Source organism: Neolamprologus multifasciatus, chromosome 16, assembly GCF_963576455.1.
Source record: "Neolamprologus multifasciatus chromosome 16, fNeoMul1.2, whole genome shotgun sequence".
Taxonomy (NCBI): domain Eukaryota; kingdom Metazoa; phylum Chordata; class Actinopteri; order Cichliformes; family Cichlidae; genus Neolamprologus; species Neolamprologus multifasciatus.
The window spans coordinates 21,330,486-21,348,839 of NC_140454.1; the positions used below are offsets into that span (position 1 = coordinate 21,330,486).

The 18,354-nt window shown below is 40.5% G+C and overlaps 4 protein-coding genes and 1 non-coding gene across 8 annotated transcripts; 3 read left to right on the forward strand and 2 right to left on the reverse strand.

Annotated features, from left to right (window-relative positions):
• The first annotated feature begins 993 nt into the window (after positions 1-993).
• On the forward strand, positions 994-11,333 carry glb1l (galactosidase, beta 1-like). Its single transcript, XM_085134601.1, has 16 exons — positions 994-1,183; positions 1,475-1,641; positions 1,744-1,894; positions 2,828-2,888; positions 2,956-3,050; positions 3,133-3,313; positions 3,403-3,461; positions 4,155-4,276; positions 5,158-5,198; positions 5,341-5,459; positions 5,539-5,613; positions 5,698-5,787; positions 5,907-6,020; positions 6,175-6,306; positions 6,442-6,669; positions 6,797-11,333. Exons 1-16 carry the CDS (start codon positions 1,115-1,117, stop codon positions 6,998-7,000), a joined length of 1,908 nt encoding a protein of 635 aa, XP_084990727.1. The 5' UTR covers positions 994-1,114; the 3' UTR covers positions 7,001-11,333.
• ankzf1 (ankyrin repeat and zinc finger peptidyl tRNA hydrolase 1) lies at positions 7,157-11,316 on the reverse strand. Of its 4 annotated transcripts, none has more exons than XM_085134599.1 (15): positions 11,188-11,316; positions 10,981-11,102; positions 10,806-10,908; positions 10,495-10,706; positions 10,284-10,393; positions 10,005-10,158; positions 9,458-9,680; positions 9,261-9,359; positions 8,971-9,138; positions 8,735-8,866; positions 8,341-8,623; positions 8,115-8,226; positions 7,866-8,024; positions 7,711-7,781; positions 7,157-7,596 (listed from the first exon to the last, which is right to left on the reverse strand). In XM_085134599.1, exons 1-15 carry the CDS (start codon positions 11,306-11,308, stop codon positions 7,470-7,472), a joined length of 2,196 nt encoding a protein of 731 aa, XP_084990725.1. In that variant the 5' UTR covers positions 11,309-11,316; the 3' UTR covers positions 7,157-7,469. The 4 variants fall into 4 exon arrangements, with proteins under 4 accessions (XP_084990725.1, XP_084990723.1, XP_084990724.1 ...); XM_085134597.1 differs by having other exon boundaries at positions 8,735-8,881; XM_085134598.1 differs by having other exon boundaries at positions 10,284-10,399.
• A 2,201-nt stretch (positions 11,334-13,534) lies between the features above and the next one.
• LOC146500786 (uncharacterized) lies at positions 13,535-16,034 on the reverse strand. The gene is made up of 5 exons (XM_085134616.1): positions 15,885-16,034; positions 15,569-15,678; positions 13,963-14,100; positions 13,763-13,884; positions 13,535-13,681 (listed from the first exon to the last, which is right to left on the reverse strand). The coding sequence occupies exons 1-5, from the start codon at positions 15,933-15,935 to the stop codon at positions 13,623-13,625; spliced, it is 480 nt and encodes a 159-aa protein (XP_084990742.1). The 5' UTR covers positions 15,936-16,034; the 3' UTR covers positions 13,535-13,622.
• trnak-uuu (transfer RNA lysine (anticodon UUU)) lies at positions 16,024-16,096 on the forward strand. Its single transcript has one exon. It is a non-coding gene; the product is annotated as a tRNA-Lys (tRNA).
• A 385-nt stretch (positions 16,097-16,481) lies between these two features.
• On the forward strand, positions 16,482-18,277 carry hce2l2 (high choriolytic enzyme 2-like 2). The gene is made up of 9 exons (XM_085134615.1): positions 16,482-16,611; positions 16,689-16,731; positions 16,821-16,883; positions 16,971-17,126; positions 17,227-17,344; positions 17,476-17,654; positions 17,758-17,839; positions 17,941-18,065; positions 18,151-18,277. The coding sequence occupies exons 1-9, from the start codon at positions 16,552-16,554 to the stop codon at positions 18,165-18,167; spliced, it is 843 nt and encodes a 280-aa protein (XP_084990741.1). The 5' UTR covers positions 16,482-16,551; the 3' UTR covers positions 18,168-18,277.
• The last annotated feature ends 77 nt before the right edge of the window (positions 18,278-18,354 follow it).

Consider the following 18,354-nt stretch of genomic DNA (forward strand, 5'->3'; position numbering starts at 1 on the left):
CTGTAATCTACCTTAATATCATTAGTGTTCAGTAATGTCCCTGTGAAACTATGTTAACCAGATAAGACGTCAGTCGCAGCTCTTCATATATTGCAGCGCCATCTAGTGTCCTTAAAGGAACATAAAGTTATAACACGGTATATTTCCTATCAGATAGCTCCTGATAAGTTATTATTGTACCACAACATCGTGATATTAGCTTGCCTGAGAAATTTTCCAGAGGAAATTAAAAGGTTGATATTTTTTTCTTAATTTTTTTTTAAAGAAGAAAAAAAAAGATAATTCCACTGATGTAGATGTTAGTACTGGTTGACATGCAGTTATCATTCATACCCAGTGAAAAGATACAAGGACACAGAGCTTATAGCTTTAGGAGCGGGGTCCTAAAGCTATAATAAAGCTACCCGTTCCTGAACTGGCTGCTTTGTTATTTTGCCATGCAAAACACAAAGGGAATTGTTCTCAGCCTACATAATGCATAGTATGACAGCATGTTGTTAAAAGCAAGGCGTCATAGGGTGGCTTTGGTGGCAGGATCCCCACTTAGCCTGCACAGTTACAGACTTACATACTTCTATTTTGTCGTTTTTGTGTTTTTTGTATGTTCACATGTGTAAATAACCCCAGCAATAGACAGGTATAAACACAGGAATGCAGTAAAGTTATGTTACTTAGCTACTGACATTTCTTTTTATTTAAAATCCTCTGTTTTCTTTTTAACTTCCAAGTGTGCTTGACATATTTGGATCAAGATTTAATCTTGTTTATTTTTTATTTCATTTACAATTTAAGCATTGAGATATTTATAGTATATTAAATGTCTCTATTTATGAGAAAAATAATAACTACTAGTGAAATTGAGGTCTCACTGATAACGGTGATGACAAAAAGGGGCCTGCCAGAACAGGTTTTGAGGTGAATCGACAGACTTTAGGACCCAGCTGATGGCTAAATAAAAATCACGTGGTAGTGCTACTGAAGCGGGGAGGACGTTGACTCAATGCTTCCCCCTGTTAATAATAGACTTGGACTGAGGTGAAAGAAGACTGTATATGTTTGCATCTATAGCTGTTATAGATGTTTTAGGTTTAACCGTCACAGGTAGGCAGCGGACATGGCTGCTGCTGCTGCCTTACTCCTCGCTGCACTGACTCTTGCCTGTTCAGATGTGAGTGGAAATTTGGTAAGAATGAAACTAAAGGTTTTTTTTTTTTTACAGTAGTTCAGTCAGCTGATCTTTCATCGCCCCCCCCCCCCCCCCTACTTCCTTGAAAGATTCGTGCAAACAAACAAAAAAAATCTGTAACCTTTTATATGTGCATACATACATAGTTTACCTAAAGATGTTCTCGCAGCATCATTAATATCTGTCCAGGCTGCTACCCAAGTTCAGTCCTGAGAAATATGCAGTGGAAGTTATAGACAGATTATCAGCACTTTGACTCTCATAGCAGTTACCGTGACTATATTGCAGGCTGGAGAGAGATCTTTCTCTATAGACTACAAAAGAAACTGTTTCCTGAAAGATGGGAAGCCTTTTCAGTACATCTCAGGGAGTATCCACTACTCCAGAATCCCACGGTACTACTGGAAGGACCGACTCGCGAAGATGTACATGACTGGACTGAATGCCATCCAAGTGTAAGCCGAACGCATCGCAAACATTTAAATATGAATGTTTTTCAACTGGATTGTTTGTTGGCCTTTATAAACATTGTACATTTACCACATCTGTATACACAGATATGTGCCCTGGAACTTCCATGAAACGGTACAGGGGGTTCAAAACTTCACAGGAGACAGAGATCTGGAGCATTTTTTGGATCTGGCCAACCAGACAGGTCTGCTGGTCATCCTGCGTCCTGGACCTTACATCTGTGCTGAATGGGAAATGGTGAGAACAGAGGTCATAACATCCACATCCCAAAGGTGCTTTGTTGGATTGAGATATTGAAGTCTGGTGATTGTGGAGAACATTTGAGTACAGTGAACTCAACGCCACCTTATTAAACCACCAGCAGCATTCTGACCTGTTGATACAAGGCAGCATGGATACAAGCATTTATTTTACTTAAACCAAGTTTAGAGCCTACCATCCAGTGTTGCAGCAGAAATCAGTACTCATTAGACCAGGCGGCATTTATCCAATGTTCTGTTTTTCCAGTTTTGAACAATCTGCTTATTGTAGCCTCAGTTTCCTGTTCTTAGCTGACAGGAGTGGCACCTGTGTGGTCTTTACATGCCCAACTGCTTAATCTGTGAATCTGTTTTACATGTTCACAGATGCTCTTTTGCATACCTTGGTTGTAACAAGTGGTTATTTGAGTTACTATTGTCTTCCTATAAGCTTGAAGCAGTCTGGTCATTCTAATGGGCCAGAGAACTGCAGCTTACAGGTAAACTGTAGCCATGATTATGTTGTAAAATCAGAGTACATCAGCCTATCTGGCACCAACAACTACGCCACGTTCAAAGTCACTTAAATCACCTTTCTTTCCCATTGTGATGACCAGTCTGATTTTCAGTAAGACATTTTCTACGTGTCTACGTGGCTAAATGCATTGTGTTGCTGCTGTGTGATTGGCTGATTAGATATTTGTGTTAATGAGCAGTTGAGCAGGTTCACCTAATGAAGTGGCTGGTGGTATATATTACTATAACTGTAGTAGGATGCACACACTTTTGTATATTAAAAATACAAAGTTAAAATGTGTGGAGGTATTTTTTTACACTGCTCTCTAAATCCATGTGGTGAGATGAAAGAGGCTGGCTAACCACATGATTGCCCACGTTTCTGCCTTCATTCCCTTCTAATTTTCTCTTGCAGGGTGGACTGCCTGCCTGGTTACTTCAAAAGCCAAACATCATACTGCGCTCTGCAGACACAGGTAAAACATGCACCTATGACCCTTTTTAAAATGTATTGCTTTATGCCCATTATCTGTTTTCTCCCAGATTACCTGCAGGCAGTCAGCAACTGGCTTGCTGTTCTCCTCCCCAAAGTGAAACCTTGGCTCTATGTTAACGGGGGAAACATCATTACTGTCCAGGTAGAGTTCTGAGTGGGCTATAAAGCTTTTTAAGAGTTAGTGTATTATTATTGGATTTGAAAATATACAATCTTAACTGCAGGTTGAGAATGAATATGGGAGTTACTACAGCTGTGACTACAACTACATGCGTCACCTGCGCACTCTCTTCCGCTTCTTTCTGGGCGAGGACGTCATCCTGTTCACCACTGATGGAAACACAAACAAGGAAATGATATGTGGGACTCTGGAAGGATTATATGCCACAATAGACTTTGGGACAGGTTGGTATTGTGTGACGGTGTCCAAAGATAAAACATCATCTTTTTGTTCTTTTAGAGATTGTTGTTATTTCTACGTGTTCTTTTCTCAGACACCAACATCACTGAAGCCTTCGCCCGGCAACGACGATTTGAACCTCGAGGACCCCTGGTTTGTTACATATCTATTCACTAAACATAATCCTAACAAGCAGGGGCTGAATATACACAATACACACTCACTGGCCATTTTATTATGTACACCTGTGTATTCTAATGACATTCAATACGATTAAAAAAGCTGCAGAAAAAAAGTCTGATGTTCACAGTGGGTGGTGGTGCATTACTAATCAGTTACTTTTAATTTATTGATTGATATAGAAATGATTTAAAACGGAAAAGCTGAGCTCTATACCTTTCTCCCTGGATACACTTAGAGTAGCTTTGCATGATTCACAGTTCAAAATAATCCTTATGAATCTTTCAGGGTGTTTCTCCATCACCTTCTAAAACAAATCTTTTTTAGGTGCATCTCGTTCTGGACGACTTCCCCTTTAACAACTTTCTTTTTGGTTTTCTTTGTCTTAAAGGTCGCCTTTCATACAAAGACAAACCTCATAATAGGCTCAGCTAGGACAGCTATCTTACATGACCAGCAGGGGTGGAGTCAAAGCAGTTAGAGAAAAGAAAGGCACAGTGAGGTGGACACAATATTTGAATGCAATGCAATCATGTGCACCACCACCTGCTATTATGTCAATAATGTACTATAGTTAAAACCTCTTTCACCAGTAAAAATGAATTTGTGGCAGACAGTATGATTTCACAGGTATATGTGATAAAACTGTTTTAAATTACGTTGCAGGTGAACTCAGAGTTTTACACTGGCTGGTTGGATCACTGGGGAGATCAGCATGCTGTGGTTGATGCTCAGAAGGTCAGCAGAGTGCTAGGAGAAATGCTAACCATGGGGGCCAACGTCAACATGTATGTCTCCACAAACCCCCAAACCTTCCTCTCTGTAGAAACACATTCAAATAATAAAACTGTGTTAGTATACCAATGTAAAAGCCTGATCCAACAACCACAACAACTGGTTTATTTTCCCAGCTTATAAGCTTACCTGCAGTAAGTCAGTGGCATTTAACAAAGAGTCATGTTTGGATCCAACTGAAGATGAGGATTTTCATACATCTCTTTTAAATTACAGCGTAAGGCCACTGTCCATTTACAGCTACTCATTTCCTACTTCATACCTTTGTCCTTATACCATACTAGAGAACCTTTGCATGATCCAGAGTTCAAAATATTCCTTATTTACTTGAATTTAATGAAACAGGAGGTAGGTAGGAAATCTGTGATCACAGCCAGAGCTGTGCCTGATGGAGGGATTCCCACTCATATCATACAGAGCCAAGACTAGCCTTTGGCTCAAAAGTGTTACACTGATCACACATTAGAATCTTTAACACGGTGTGGCATGACAGGCCTCCTTTTTTGAAATGTTCAAACTGAATCAAGCTGACAGATTAATAGACATATGGAGAGGTAGATACTTTTACTGCCACCAGTTTTATTCTAAAATGGGCATTGGTGTACCCTTCTTCTTTCCAATGTCAGCTGGAATGGGCTACAACCTCACTGTGACCCTGTGGGGATAAGCGGTTAAGAAAATGGACGGATTATGTTTTCTTATAGTTTTTGGATAAGCTAGGTAAATTTGGCTAAAAGGACATCACAGTGCCACTCTAATCAATGTAATGATCGTTGGGATCCTTTAATTGGATTAAATAAAAGCCAGCAACCTCATCCTTTAAGACACCACTGCTAATTTCCTCTGATATTACACTCTACCTCTTTCTTCTCAGGTACATGTTTGAAGGAGGAACAAACTTTGGCTACTGGAATGGTAACTTATTGACAGAATCTCAGTATTCATTCATTCATTGTCTCAGTGCCAGATTATATCACAGTTTTCATGTTTTAGAGGCAGATAAAAGCTCAGTTTGCAGTTTAGTGGTCTCTAGTAACGCTCTGTTGTTCTCACTAAGGTGCTGATCATGACACCAGGTTTCGCTCAGTTGTCACAAGTTATGATTACGACGCCCCGCTGACTGAGGCAGGAGATCCAACAGAGAAGCTCTTGGCTATTAGAGATGTCATAAAGCAGGTAGAACTGATTGAACAGCCACCTGCTAAGGCTGATGTCCTGATTAATGCATCATTAATTCATCACCATTTCTCATCAGTTTAGAGAGATTCCCTCTGGCCCCATGCCACCAGCAACTCCCAAGTTTGTCTATGGCTTTGTGACCCTGCAAAAGGTAGGATCATTTCAGGAAATTAATCCCAATGTTAAGAAATATTTTTAAAAATGTTCAAAACTCAAAAAAGTGTCATTGTAACAGGTTGGGGACATTAGTGGCTTGTTGAACACCCTTTCACCTCTGGGACCAATCAAATCTCAGTATCCTATTACGTTTGAAGAGGTGAAACAGGTATGGGGTGTCTGAGGGAAACAGTGGGGAGAGCATTATTGTAGAAACAGTGTAACTCTTGAACCATGGAGAACTTCTAGACTGTTGTGTCTGCAACCTGTGTTGTCTATTGTGTTCAGTACTATGGATACGTGCTATATCGGACCACGCTGCCGCAAAACCTCTCAGAGCCCACACCACTTATCTCTCCACTGAATGGGGTTCATGACCGTGCATATGTGTCCGTCAATGGGGTAAGGCCTGACTGAACTTTTGTTGAGGTCCTCGTCAGGGGAAAAACATTGTAGGTTAAATCTGAGCTTGTTTGTCTGCGTCAAATTGTGAAGTTTCAAATATAAATGATGTTGTATCCGTTCACGCTTTTGGAACATACAACTGTTTGAACAGGTTTTCCAGGGCCTGTTAGAGAGAGACACTGTGCTGGTGATGAATGTCACGGGACAGCAGGGGGACACACTGGACATCCTCGTAGAGAACATGGGCAGGGTTAACTTTGGCAGCAAGATCAATGACTACAAGGCAAGGCAATTAATAGAGCAAGCAAGCAGAGGACAAGCATTTAAAAACATACATTTCCCTGCAGCTGTTTGGAAGTTGCAGCAAGTAAAACCGTGGACTACGGGTTTTAACTGGTAAATATTGTGTGAATTTCAGGGCCTGTTGAGCAACTTGATCCTGGGTAAAGATGTTCTGACTGACTGGAAGATTTACCCTTTGGACATTGACGGAGCCGTTACTGGTGGATGGCCTCACGGCAACAGCCGAAAGTCTGACCCTGCTCCTCGGAGAGAACCTACACGCGGACCAACCTTCTACATGGGGACTTTGCAGCCCAACGGCTTAGCATGGGACACTTTCCTCAAGCTCAATGAATGGACTAAGGTAATGCTGACTATATTTGGGGACATTCTGGACCTGGCAGACTTTATTCTTTTGTTCATTTACCCCACATTTCTAGCAAGGAATAAGATAACTGTATTCTTCTGGATGTTCGTTTTTCCTTCATCAGGGGCAGGTTTGGATTAATGGTGTGAACCTGGGACGATACTGGCCAGCCAGAGGGCCTCAGCAGACTGTCTATGTCCCCGGACCCCTGCTCAGCACCACGCTGCCCAACAACATCACAGTGCTGGAGCTGGAAGGAGCTCCAGGACACTCGAGGGTTCTTTTTATGGACCGACCTCAGCTCAACATCACGCCTAAAAAGCTTTGACGGAGCCCACTGAATTTTGAAGTATAACATTTTCTTCACATTGCAGCTATAAAAATAATTATCAGTCTGACTGAAGCACAATAGTACTCTGAACAAATGATCTCACCTGAAGGAGCTGCTACACAACAGTATTTCTATGGCATATGAGACACAATCTGATGTCAGCAGTTTTAATTTTTGACACAGAAACACTAAACACTTAATTACTTGCTGTTACAATATTCACCAGGCCTGTGCAAAAGAAATATATGCTGACTGTTGTTTTTAATTATTGCTTTTCTTTTTGCTCGATTACAGATGCTGTAAATAAATTGTACATTGATTTTATTACATACAGTATATGTATCCGAGTGTCTAAAATCACCTGCAACAATAAAATTAAGGCAAGTCAAACCCTTAAAGAGCCAAATTAACCAGTACTTTTAATGAGGTAGACTCCTCTCCAAGTAAAATAGTTCCTAGATGGACACTAGGTCTTTCCTGGAGGAGCGTTTGCTTTCCGATGCGCTTGAACACAGCGGGGAGTGCAAAATGAATAATCCAGGTACTGAAAAGGGATCTTCCCAAGCAGAGACTCCCCACACAACCAGCACCTCCTGTTGACAAAGACAAACCCACAGCAGAGTCACGCTGTATTTCAGTTCAGCTTTTAAATAACTTGCTATTACATTATGCATTAGCTCAGCGAGAGGATGGCTCGAGAGACGTACTTGATATTAGAGATGCTGGCTCCTGTTGCAGCAACTTGCGCTGCAAATCTCTTCTCTGCTGCCAGAGCTCTCTATAATCAATAAGCCAAAGATGAACATTTCCAAAAAACAGCCTTTTACAAATAATCAGCTGCAGAGCTTTAGCAGTAACCTACCTTTTCACGATCAGTCAGAGATACAAACTGCTTCTTTTCCTCTGCCTCCAGCTCTTGTTTCTTCTTTTCCTCTTTCTGCTCTTTTTCTCGCTGTTTTTTCTGGGCCTTTTTCTTTTCCATCTTTTTCAGTTCAATCTCTGCCGTCAGCGGCCCGGGGATCTTTAATTGCACAAGAGTAAGACACTTAGTCAAATTACCAGCTTGCGTTTAATGCAATACATGTTCAAAGGTGCACGAGTTTAACCTTACCTGGGCCTTGCTGTAGTCGTATTTGTCGGGATTATCCCCCATATATTTCCGAAAGACGTTTCTTGTGTCTTTGTCAGGGGCAACGATGTACGGTGTTTGCCCTTTATTATCCCTGTAAAGGAATAATGTAGAGATGGTAATTAAACCTGGGCAAGGTTTCACTGTGTTCACTTCAGCTGCTACACAATCACACTTTTACAACGCTTGACGATAATATTCTTTATACCTGCAAGAGGGGTCTGCTCCTTCATCTAGGAGGAGGCCGATCACTGCCTTTTGTGCAGCAGCTGTGGCAACATGCAGTAATGTGAACCCTGAAGCATCAATGGGTTTATTGAGGAGAGTATGAGGACTTGAGCCATTAGAAAGTTTGCTCTCCAAATGCTCTTGACCCTCTGACTTTTCCACAGGGAGCTGGAGGAGTGCGCGCAGAGCTTCCACATCCCCAACCTTGCAGGCAGTAAAGAGTGCATCCCTGAGGCTATACTCACATGACTCTTCAACAACATCTATAAAGAAAGAAAGCTTAATGTTGAGTTTTCACACTTGAAAACAATGCATTACACAGCTTTTGCAAGACTGAGAAACAAGTGGAAAAACAGATTTAAACCCCTACTCACCATCCACTTGTTTCTTGCTCTGTACCTTCCTTTTCCTCTTGCTCTTTGACTGCACTTCTTGAGGGAGATCTTCTACTGGTGTAGCCTCTGGCAGTTCCTCTTCTTTACCTTCTGCTTCTATGCTCTTTGGATCTGTCCCAAATGAATCTGGTATTTCATAAATTTTGCAGAACAATTGAGTAATAAACTAGCATGCCTTGGATTCCACCTGTGATGAGATAGTTGATCGGATCTACCTTCAATTGGAATTTTAGCTTCCTCCTTCTTTCGTCTCCTCCTCCTTTTGTGCCTGGAGGGATGGATTTCACACTCCCTGAGGTCCAGTGTTCCTAATGTCATTTCCACCATCTCCAGCTGGATCTCCCCACACTCTTCTTCATCAGTGCTTTCACAGTGTTCTTCAGCTGATGCAAGCAATAAATTTGCAGTCAAGTTTACTAAGTTTAACATTATTATTTGATGCTATAGTTTATCCACCGAGGTCAACAGAAAGCTTACAGACCATGTTTAAACGTCTTAAACCTACCTTTCTCTTGATCTGCGTTTAGTTCTGCTGTGGGTTTAACAGCTTTTTTCCACACCTTTTTAGTTGGACTGAAGACTGCAGAAATGTCTGTGTCTTTCACTGAAAAAAGATATTACTGATTGTGCGATAAATACATCTTAGCTGCATAAACATGTGCAGAAGACGTGTTATTATTTCAAGCACTTCATGCTTCTTACCATACACATGAACAGTAGAAAGGACCTCATGTACCCTCTGTACCTCTCGAAATGTTGCCCTGCGTGTTGCAAAGGGGATTGTGCAGATCCTGGGATCTTTTTTATCAAGGGGACCTCCTCGACCACCGAAAAAGATAGTTTTGTTGTAGCTGGGAGCTCGTATGAATATTTTAGAGGCCCCTTTCAAGTGTTCGGCCCAGGTTACAAGAAGGTCCTGAATGTCCTGTTAAAAGTAAAAAAATAATAATAATTTAAATAAAAATCCAGGTTAACAAAATAAATAAATAAAACAGAATACTACGTCATCCTATGAGTGAGGCAGAGAATTTAACCACATAGCCAAAACTAAACTTGGCTCCATGGCTACACTACCACAGCCTCACAAAAGTGCACGATCTATTCTTGGAGGAGAAAAACTAGTGAATCAGCCAAAGGAATCTTGAGCTTTTATAGCCACTGTTTGAAAAACATCAACCAAACTTTATGAAGAAGAACAGATAAGACATGGCTTTCACTCAAAAGGCGATCTGATGGAGCGCAGTATGACCTTGACTAGCGCCGCCTCATTGTGTCGTCGCAGTGCAGCTCCTGCAGATTTTGGTGCGTGACTGCGGTTCTGAGAATCTCGGAGTCCCTGGGCAGTGCCTCGTTTTGCTCGCACTGTGTATCGGTGGAAGGTCTTGTGCAGAAGGACTTGTTTTCTGGAACATAAAATACATTGTGCTGGACGCTTCACATCTCTGTGAATCGGCTGTGTTGTTGTGCTTTAAATTTCAGCCATGATGTGTAATATGAGAGCATACAAAGCAGGGAAATAAAAAATTACCCTTCAAATACAGCACCAGCAAAATGACCTCCACCAGTCATGAGAATGACCCACGCAGTCTTCTTTGTTATAGCTTTCAGAGAGGATCCTGCATCGTGTTCGTCATCCAACTGAAACTTTTCAGGAAAAATGACAAAATATTAAATTATATAAATCTAAAGTGTTTTGTTTTTTTTAAATAGATTATAGATTTCATTGGACTGATCCTCACCTTTCCCTTAAGTATGCAGCGGTAGACTAACAGATAATCTCCCACTGAGTTCTGGAAAACCAACTTGCTGGAGAGCCGACCAGCTGTTAAAGGAGTTTCACCTGAGCTCTCCATGTCTTTGTCAGAGACCGTTCTGCTTTTAACTCCAGCATTGCTGTCCGAGTCTTCTTCCTCTGAATCGGACTCTGAGCCCGAGATACTTGATAAGTCTCCTGTAAAGTGACAACAATAGGTCAGCTCTTCCAACTGCTTCAGACCTTTTTTTCCTAGTTAAACTCCATCTTAGATGTGTATTACTCCAGTTTCCTCACCTGCACCCGTCTTCCTCTCAAACTCCTCCGCTGTGAGGGGTGGCAACATGGCCATCTTTTGTCTCAAGTTGAACCGATGCCAGTCAAGCTTGTAGTGCTCCCTCTGCAACACAAAGTGCGTGTTCAGGCACCGGTTCTCAATGCATGAACAGATTGTAGAGTACTGCGTGGTTACCTGCTCCTCGCGGTTAATAAAGGGACATCTGCAGGCTGAGCAGACCATCTTCTCTGACACCTCTCTAACCAGGCTGGACTCGCCTTCTTGCCTGTCATCTTCTGCACTTCTATTTTCCACACCTGTGTGAAGAAAAGACATTTATTCAACGACTGAATAAACTGGGCATCTTTTTTCCCCACAACAACATATGTGTTCCATACATACAATCTGAGGCGAGGTCAATAATTACACCCTCCTTCAGGACGGGGTTCACCTCTCTCAATCCAAAATCCTCATCATTCAAGCACAAATCAAAGATGGAGCGACAATCTTTGCGGGTAGTCATCGTTTGCTGGTTGGTTTATCTCATCTGTCATGGAAAGAAAGAGAAACCTGCTATAAGCTGTAGTTGGCGATCTCCTAAAATAGTGTTTGGCTGGGGCAGATCCACGACTGAACCAGATCATTAACACTTACTCTCCTGAACGAATCATAAGAGCAGCTGGCAACAACCTCAAGCCTATATTTATAGTGACAGTTTTGATCTACAAGGCTAACCCAATTTTGCTAATGTAAACATAAGTGTGTGCTCTTTGAACGACACATTAAGCCACAATCTATTTATAACACCGACTCTGTCCACTTCCTTAAACGGGACTTTAAGGACATTACAACTACTAAAAGTTACAATGAACTACTGTGAAAATAGTAAACGACTTACCATAAAAGGAACTGACAAAAAGCTGAGCCAACCTTAGGGTAACATGTGATTACGCTGACATTTCTACGGAAGCCCAAGAGCGTCATGAATGCTTCAGCGAGTGGCGTTCAAAGACCAAAGGTTGTAAATTAGCCGATCTCACTGCATATATCTGTGCAGTGAGACATTTACATGACAGAGTACACTATTTATTCCGTTTATACACAAGTTTTCTTTATAATTACTAATAGTTTACAAACGTAGCCCACCAGTATTTAAACAAAAGTACTGATGGAACTTAAAACGCTAGTTTGTGTTTTAAGAATAAACAAATAAACAAAGTTGACTCTAAATTACAAAAAACAGTTGAGTTAATCTGCCTGATTAATGGTAAAAGGCGCTTACAGACACTTTATTAGGTACACATTTTGAACCGATCATTGACTGTGTATAATCAATTAATCACCCAATCACATGAGACCAACTACATCTAGATACTTTTCAAAAGCCACCCAGTGAGTGTCAGTCTTCTGTAAGAAAATGCCTTGCTGATACCTGATGTTAAAGGAGAAACACCAAATTGATTGAAGCTAATAGCAAAGCAATGATAACTCAAATAATGACTGGTTACAACCAAGGTGTGCTAAGAACAGTAAACTAAAAATAGTTTGTACAGGATCATCAAAATTCTGCTGCAGCATCTGGATATTAGGGCCAACCAGAGCTTGCTGTAAACAACACAAAGAGCTGTTTGTGAGCCCAAAGAGTCAGCCCTTGTTTCTGAACCAAAAACAAAAATCCTGCTCAGTACAAAAAAAAAGAAAAGAATTCCTTTCACTGTCTGGTTTTTTTTATAGACAGCATTTCCTGAAGAACATATAGTGTGACTGTTGAATGATTTTGCAGCTTGCTCTCAGCTGTGGCAGCCTGGTTGCAGCTGCTGAAGCTGTCATCAGCATGTGCATTTAACCAGCTAAGGAACTTAGGATTGAACATGTGTTTGCTATAAGTGAGAGCATGTGGAGAGTGTGAAAGTTTTTCCAGCATTGCAGTTTTGTAACTGCATGGAAGCTGGCTTCTGCCACTGAAAAAGAAATTGGATCCATAAGTCAAAATTTCGGGTTACCAAAGTGAACGTCTGAGAAAATAACTTTAATTTTAAAATTATTCTCAAATTTTTGAGATAATAACTTCAATTTATTACCTATGGATGCAAAAACTTTTTTTTTCCAGTCATGGAAATGAGCCTCCAAGATTGCCTTGTTGATTTTCTGTGAGCAACAACATACAGTAATGTATTATATATTAAGAAAAACAGAAAGATTTTGTATCTACTATCTAAGTTGCCCGCTGGATTTATGTAAACTACAAAATTCGGGGTTGCAAAACCTTAGTTATGAAGTAGGAAATCTGAGTTTTTTTAGATTTTGTTTGCAGTCACACGTCAGAAAGTTGAGCTGTCAATGCATCCAGGATTACAGCAGTTCAAACTGACCCAACCACACCCTCATCAGTTTGCTAGATGATGGAAGAAAGAAACATGTCATCCAGACATGATATCTTTGGGTTTTAATGAAGACTAGATGAAATGGGGAAAATAGGGAATAAAGGTTTTGTTTTTGCAAAATATTGCAAATGGCTGACAGTGTGTCAATTCTGTCATCACTGAAATCTCACGAGAAATTTTAATCTCCTCCATACTGTAACTGAGATAAGCATAAACATTTTGCAATATTTGTCATCTTATTTAATCACTGCATAGAGAAGGTCGACCATTTGTGACTATGTGAAGCACCCGAGTAATGAGAAGCTTTGGAGATATTCACTGCAGAATCATCCCCTTTACTGTTATTTAAGAAACAATAAAATACATTTAAAAGATAAAAATGAATATTTTATTAGCTGTTAAAAATACTTATATACACTTTATTGTACTTATTAAAATAACAGTGTTTGTAAGTCACTGCATCATGTGATTTCTCTCCAACTTGTAGGTTGACCCAGGGAGCAAAGCTTGACCTGTTGACAGAGAGAGAGCACATTTATCTCCATGTCTGTATACAGTAAATTCTGTAGGTATTCTGTGAGTGATCCCCATACCCGCCGAATAACGATCCTCAACTTCTTCTAACTGCTGTTTCACCTCCAGGATTTCAGCAAGAAGCTGGCTTGCCTTAATGCTGGCGCTCTCACTCTGGTCCTGCAAACTGAGCCTTTCACTCCTGAAATATATAAAATATATATTGTAGGTTTGCACATGTCATGTCTGCTTCGGTTTTTCCCACAGCACTTCGGAATACCTGTCTGGAGAGCTTTGGCTATTTAGTTGTTCAAAGAGATCCATCTCACTTTGGAGCAGATGACCCAGTTGTTGCAGTGCATTAACGATTTCGCTTTTTTCCATCATTAAATCCACTCTCCGTTCAGTTTCTCTCGTACTGCAAAAGACAGCAGAATACATTATGTAAGGGCTACACATTTAGAAACAAAGGCAAACATCACACCTGGTTATGCATAATTAACTGTTTGACTAAATCTAAATGGGCAGTAGGTAATTTTTTCTTTTTTACATTAACTTATTATTTTGAAATAATTATTGATTGTTCAGTGTAAGGGCTTTGGGATGAGGACACTGTTAGCAATTAGATGGTCACTGTCTGAACTCTCCGAGAAAGGCTCGATTGCGCAACCAAAACAGAATGAGCATACAGTTGTCCACTGCTTTTGACAACCAGAGCATCTGTGGAAATATTACCCAACCCTAACTAACTAAACCCTAACTAACTGTACCCTAACTAAAGGACAAAATACTATACCTTTCAGAAGGTGATCAGTTAAGAATAGAAATATCCTTTACTGTCCCTCACTGGAAAAACTTATATTGGAATTCAAGTTCAAGGTGTGTTTGTATTTCAAATTAATACAAGAGATAAATCTTTATTCAAGACAAACCAATTAAACTTTTTTTTTTTAAACGCTAGCTGGCTCATGAATGTCGTTCACTAATAGACCTACATGAGGGAAATCTTTGTATGTGTCTCTATGTTCATCAACAATATTCCTGGAGGAAGAAAAGATGTTAAATAGTTTGGATAAGCACTCCAAGTTAAGACTGGGGAAAGCTAAACGTCACTGATTACTATAAAGAAATAAAAAAAACAAAAAGGAAAAAACACCCCAAGCAAGTCTGGATAGTATCTACCTGAAAACATTTTTTTTTTTTTTTTACTGATCGAAGGAAGAATGGATCCATGCTTTTATGTTGTTTACAGCAGCAGAAATGGCGACCCATCAGACCAGGCGACACTTTTCCAATCTTCTGTTGTTCAATTTCTAGTGTGGTCTTCTGCTGCTGTAGCCCATTCTACTTCCAGTTCACCATACTGTGCATTCAGAGATGTATTACTGCATACTTTGGCTGTAATCAGTGGTCATTTTAATTACTGCTGTCAGCTTAAAACAGTCTGGCCATTTTCCTTGACAAGACATGTTCACCCAGAAAACTCAGTGGATTTTCTCTTTTCTTAACCATTCTCTGCAAACCCTAGAAATGGCTGAGGTACTCACCAACAGCTGTGCCATTTTCAAAATCACCTCTCTTCCCTATTCTGCGGCTCAGCTTGACCTTGTAACTTGAATTACATGCCCAAATGCACTGAGTTTGCCGATTAGATTAGATTGCATGAGGGAGCAGTTCAAGACATGAGGTGTACCTAATAGACTGGTCGATTAATCTACAGTAACATCCTGTTGTGCACCTCAGTGCACCCACCGACGATAACTGGTATCACATCACAGGAAGCATTATACGGGTTGAGACAATATCAGGTTTTTGGACACTTTAAGCGTGACAGGCACCCGATTTAATTGGAAACTAAAGTAAATGGGTGGTGTACATTGAGATACCGTTTAATTATCTCTTCTTCGGTATGCAGTCTTCTCTGTTGGACCTTCTCCAGTTCACGATTGGTTTCTTCGATAGCACGCCGCAGCTCATTAACCTGCTCCTGCGTCTCCTGCAAATTGCAAAGTTTGCATGCCGTAATTCACAGCTAGCCTGCTGGCAACGAGTCAAAGCCTGCTCTGTTAACGAACTGGCATCTTAGTTTGTTAATACTTCTGTTGTTTACTTGATAATTAGTAACTTTAGCATCAGTGTACGTAGCTGCCAGGTAGCTAGTTGTGTGCAGGAAGGCTAGCTTACAAAACAGCGTCGACTTACCGCAGAAACTTCGTCCTGTGTTAGAAATGTATGGCTAGAAAATGCGGTCATGCTGGTATTTTCACGTGGAAGAATTCCTACTGGGATGGAAACTCGACTTTTCCTCTTTATAAATACTGCTTCCGGCTGACTTAGCAGAGCCCGGATAGCTCAGTCGGTAGAGCATCAGACTTTTAATCTGAGGGTCCAGGGTTCAAGTCCCTGTTCGGGCGTCATAATTTTTATTTCTTCTACGTTATCAACAAAAATTTTGCACAACTTAGTAATGATTTAAAATTAGCTGCGTTCATGCATTGCACGTGAACTGATGGTAAGCTTAGTTTCAGTAGAAAGAAAACAGCACTCTTGGTTCATGTACACACCTAAAGCCTAAAATTATACCAAATTTCTGCCAGACATTAAAACCATTTCATTTAAAGCTAGTCATTGGTTTTAAGCTGTTATTATACACAGTGAGACCTCACATTATGCCACTGTTGCAGATGTTGTTTATGAAAGAATCAAACTAATTTGGAGATTAGGCTCACTCACAAACAGCTAACACCAGCCCTGTTATTTACTTGAGGTAATTATGGGTATTATCTAAGGACAGCAGTGGGAACACATATAAAGCTAGGTGTTAGTGCATGTCAAATGGTAACACTGAAGGCATACCTGACTGGTAAAGATGGAGCAGATTATACTCCTCTGCATGGTTTCTATTTGTCTCTCAGCTGTGCAAGCTCAGGTAAATGTGCTTGGGACCGCTGAATTTAATGAATTCATGAACAGAGCTGTAAATAAATTTGTCTGTGCTTTCTGCAGAAATTTTTGTTCAACCAAAAGTGGGGTCCCGCTGGCTACAAAGGTGCACTCAGTTTCGATTTAATTTAAATTATTACTGTGACTGACGTAAAACTGCACACTCCCTCACTAACTTTTTTTTCTTTTTTTAAGAATGGAGAGGGGTCAATGAAGAAACGGCAATGGATAAAATCATTAAAACCAACGAGCTTAAAGGTAAGTTGCACACACTTTACTTGAGGGGTTTTCTTTTGCAGATTCCCCAACTTGCTGTTAAAAAATTTAATTTGATTTCTGCATCAGCTACGCAAATCATCGATGGCACCGCCACCCTCAGAGAGGGAGATATTGCTGTTTCCTCTGGAAGACCCCCCAGAATCTGCTTTGCACGGAGCTGCCTGTGGTCCAAATCAGTGGATGGACATGTCTACATTGCATATAACCTCTCACCTGAATACAGTATGTTGTTTTAGCGTTTGAGGCATAAGTACATGCAATGGATTACAGTCTTCTTTTTAATGATGTATGAATTACTCGCCCCTATTAAACAACTGAACAGATGAAATGGATACAATGCTGATAAAGACAGGAATGGCCAACATAGAGCAAGGTACCTGTGTGCGTTTTGTTCCTCGGACTCACCAGAGAGACTACATCGACATCCAGCCAAAGTCAGGGTGAGCGCTGAAGCGTGGAAAGTTTGATTACATAAAATTCCTTTTGTAAAATGTATTCAGGTTTTGTTTCCTCTCCAGCTGTGAATTCACCACTTGAAGTTACTATTCTGTCCTCTTATGTGTTAATCCAGTTGCTGGTCCTACCTTGGTGCGCGTGGTGGAAGGCAGACTGTGTCTCTCCAGATCCCTAACTGCGTCCAGGTTGGAGTGGTTTCCCATGAATTCATGCACACTTTGGGCTTTGTGCACGAGCAGTCCCGCTTAGATCGGGACAACTATGTCACCATCATGTGGCCAAATATTTCAAGAGGTAATTTTAAAGTGTGCAGGGGTTGGCATTGTGGAAAAAGAATGAAAGCTTTAACTGTATTTCTGCACCGATTTTCAAAGCAGAAAATTCATTTTTCCAACAGATCGGTTGAGAAACTTTGAGAAGTTCAGGACTGACACTCTGAATCTGCCCTATGACTACGGCTCAATTCTGCACTTTGGAAAGTAAGTAAAAAAGGATCTGTTAATCACTCAAAATATTATAATTTACCCCCTTTATTTTAAAATATATTTATAAGCTGATACATATTTATGTATATGTTTAGATATGCCTACTCCCAGCGTGGGGAAGCAACCATCCTTCCAAAGGACAACAACAACATCCAGCTGGGCCAGGCTTTGTCTCTCAGCCACATTGACAGGCTAAAAATCAACAGACTTTATAATTGTGGTTAGTATCAAATGTCCTGAATGAACTCCTAAACACACTGCACATCACTGTCACAAATGTAATTTCTTTCTGTCTTTCTGTTCAGACGACATGGATGATTAGAGACCCGACTGAATGGAAGTGAACCAGGAGTAAAGGCCAATTTAACAAAACTGCAGTTGAATTATATGAACAGTTTCAATAAAGATTGATTCAAACCTTCTATCAGCAAATCCTTGGTGTACATGAAATTTTGTGCGTTTTAAATTGGATATTTCTCTTTATGTAAAAATATGTCTCACAATAGATA

Bases quoted from the DNA above. Each gene is read 5' to 3' on its own strand.
- glb1l (XM_085134601.1), top strand. From the start codon at position 1,115: ATGGCTGCTGCTGCTGCCTTACTCCTCGCTGCACTGACTCTTGCCTGT. The intron at 5,199-5,340 runs GTAACTTATTGA...GTTCTCACTAAG, and splicing joins AAACTTTGGCTACTGGAATG to GTGCTGATCATGACACCAGG. The intron at 6,307-6,441 runs GCAAGGCAATTA...TGTGAATTTCAG, and splicing joins GCAAGATCAATGACTACAAG to GGCCTGTTGAGCAACTTGAT.
- ankzf1 (XM_085134596.1), bottom strand. From the start codon at position 11,308: ATGACTACCCGCAAAGATTGTCGCTCCATCTTTGATTTGTGCTTGAAT. The intron at 10,707-10,805 runs GTGAGGAAACTG...GTCACTTTACAG, and splicing joins TGAGAGGAAGACGGGTGCAG to GAGACTTATCAAGTATCTCG. The intron at 9,681-10,004 runs GTCATACTGCGC...TACTTTTAACAG, and splicing joins ATGAGGCGGCGCTAGTCAAG to GACATTCAGGACCTTCTTGT.
- LOC146500786 (XM_085134616.1), bottom strand. From the start codon at position 15,935: ATGACCGCATTTTCTAGCCATACATTTCTAACACAGGACGAAGTTTCT. The intron at 15,679-15,884 runs GTAAGTCGACGC...TGCAATTTGCAG, and splicing joins CACAGGACGAAGTTTCTGCG to GAGACGCAGGAGCAGGTTAA. The intron at 13,885-13,962 runs GTATTCCGAAGT...TATATATTTCAG, and splicing joins AGCCAAAGCTCTCCAGACAG to GAGTGAAAGGCTCAGTTTGC.
- hce2l2 (XM_085134615.1), top strand. From the start codon at position 16,552: ATGGAGCAGATTATACTCCTCTGCATGGTTTCTATTTGTCTCTCAGCT. The intron at 16,612-16,688 runs GTAAATGTGCTT...TGCTTTCTGCAG, and splicing joins TCTCAGCTGTGCAAGCTCAG to AAATTTTTGTTCAACCAAAA. The intron at 16,884-16,970 runs GTAAGTTGCACA...TTTCTGCATCAG, and splicing joins TAAAACCAACGAGCTTAAAG to CTACGCAAATCATCGATGGC.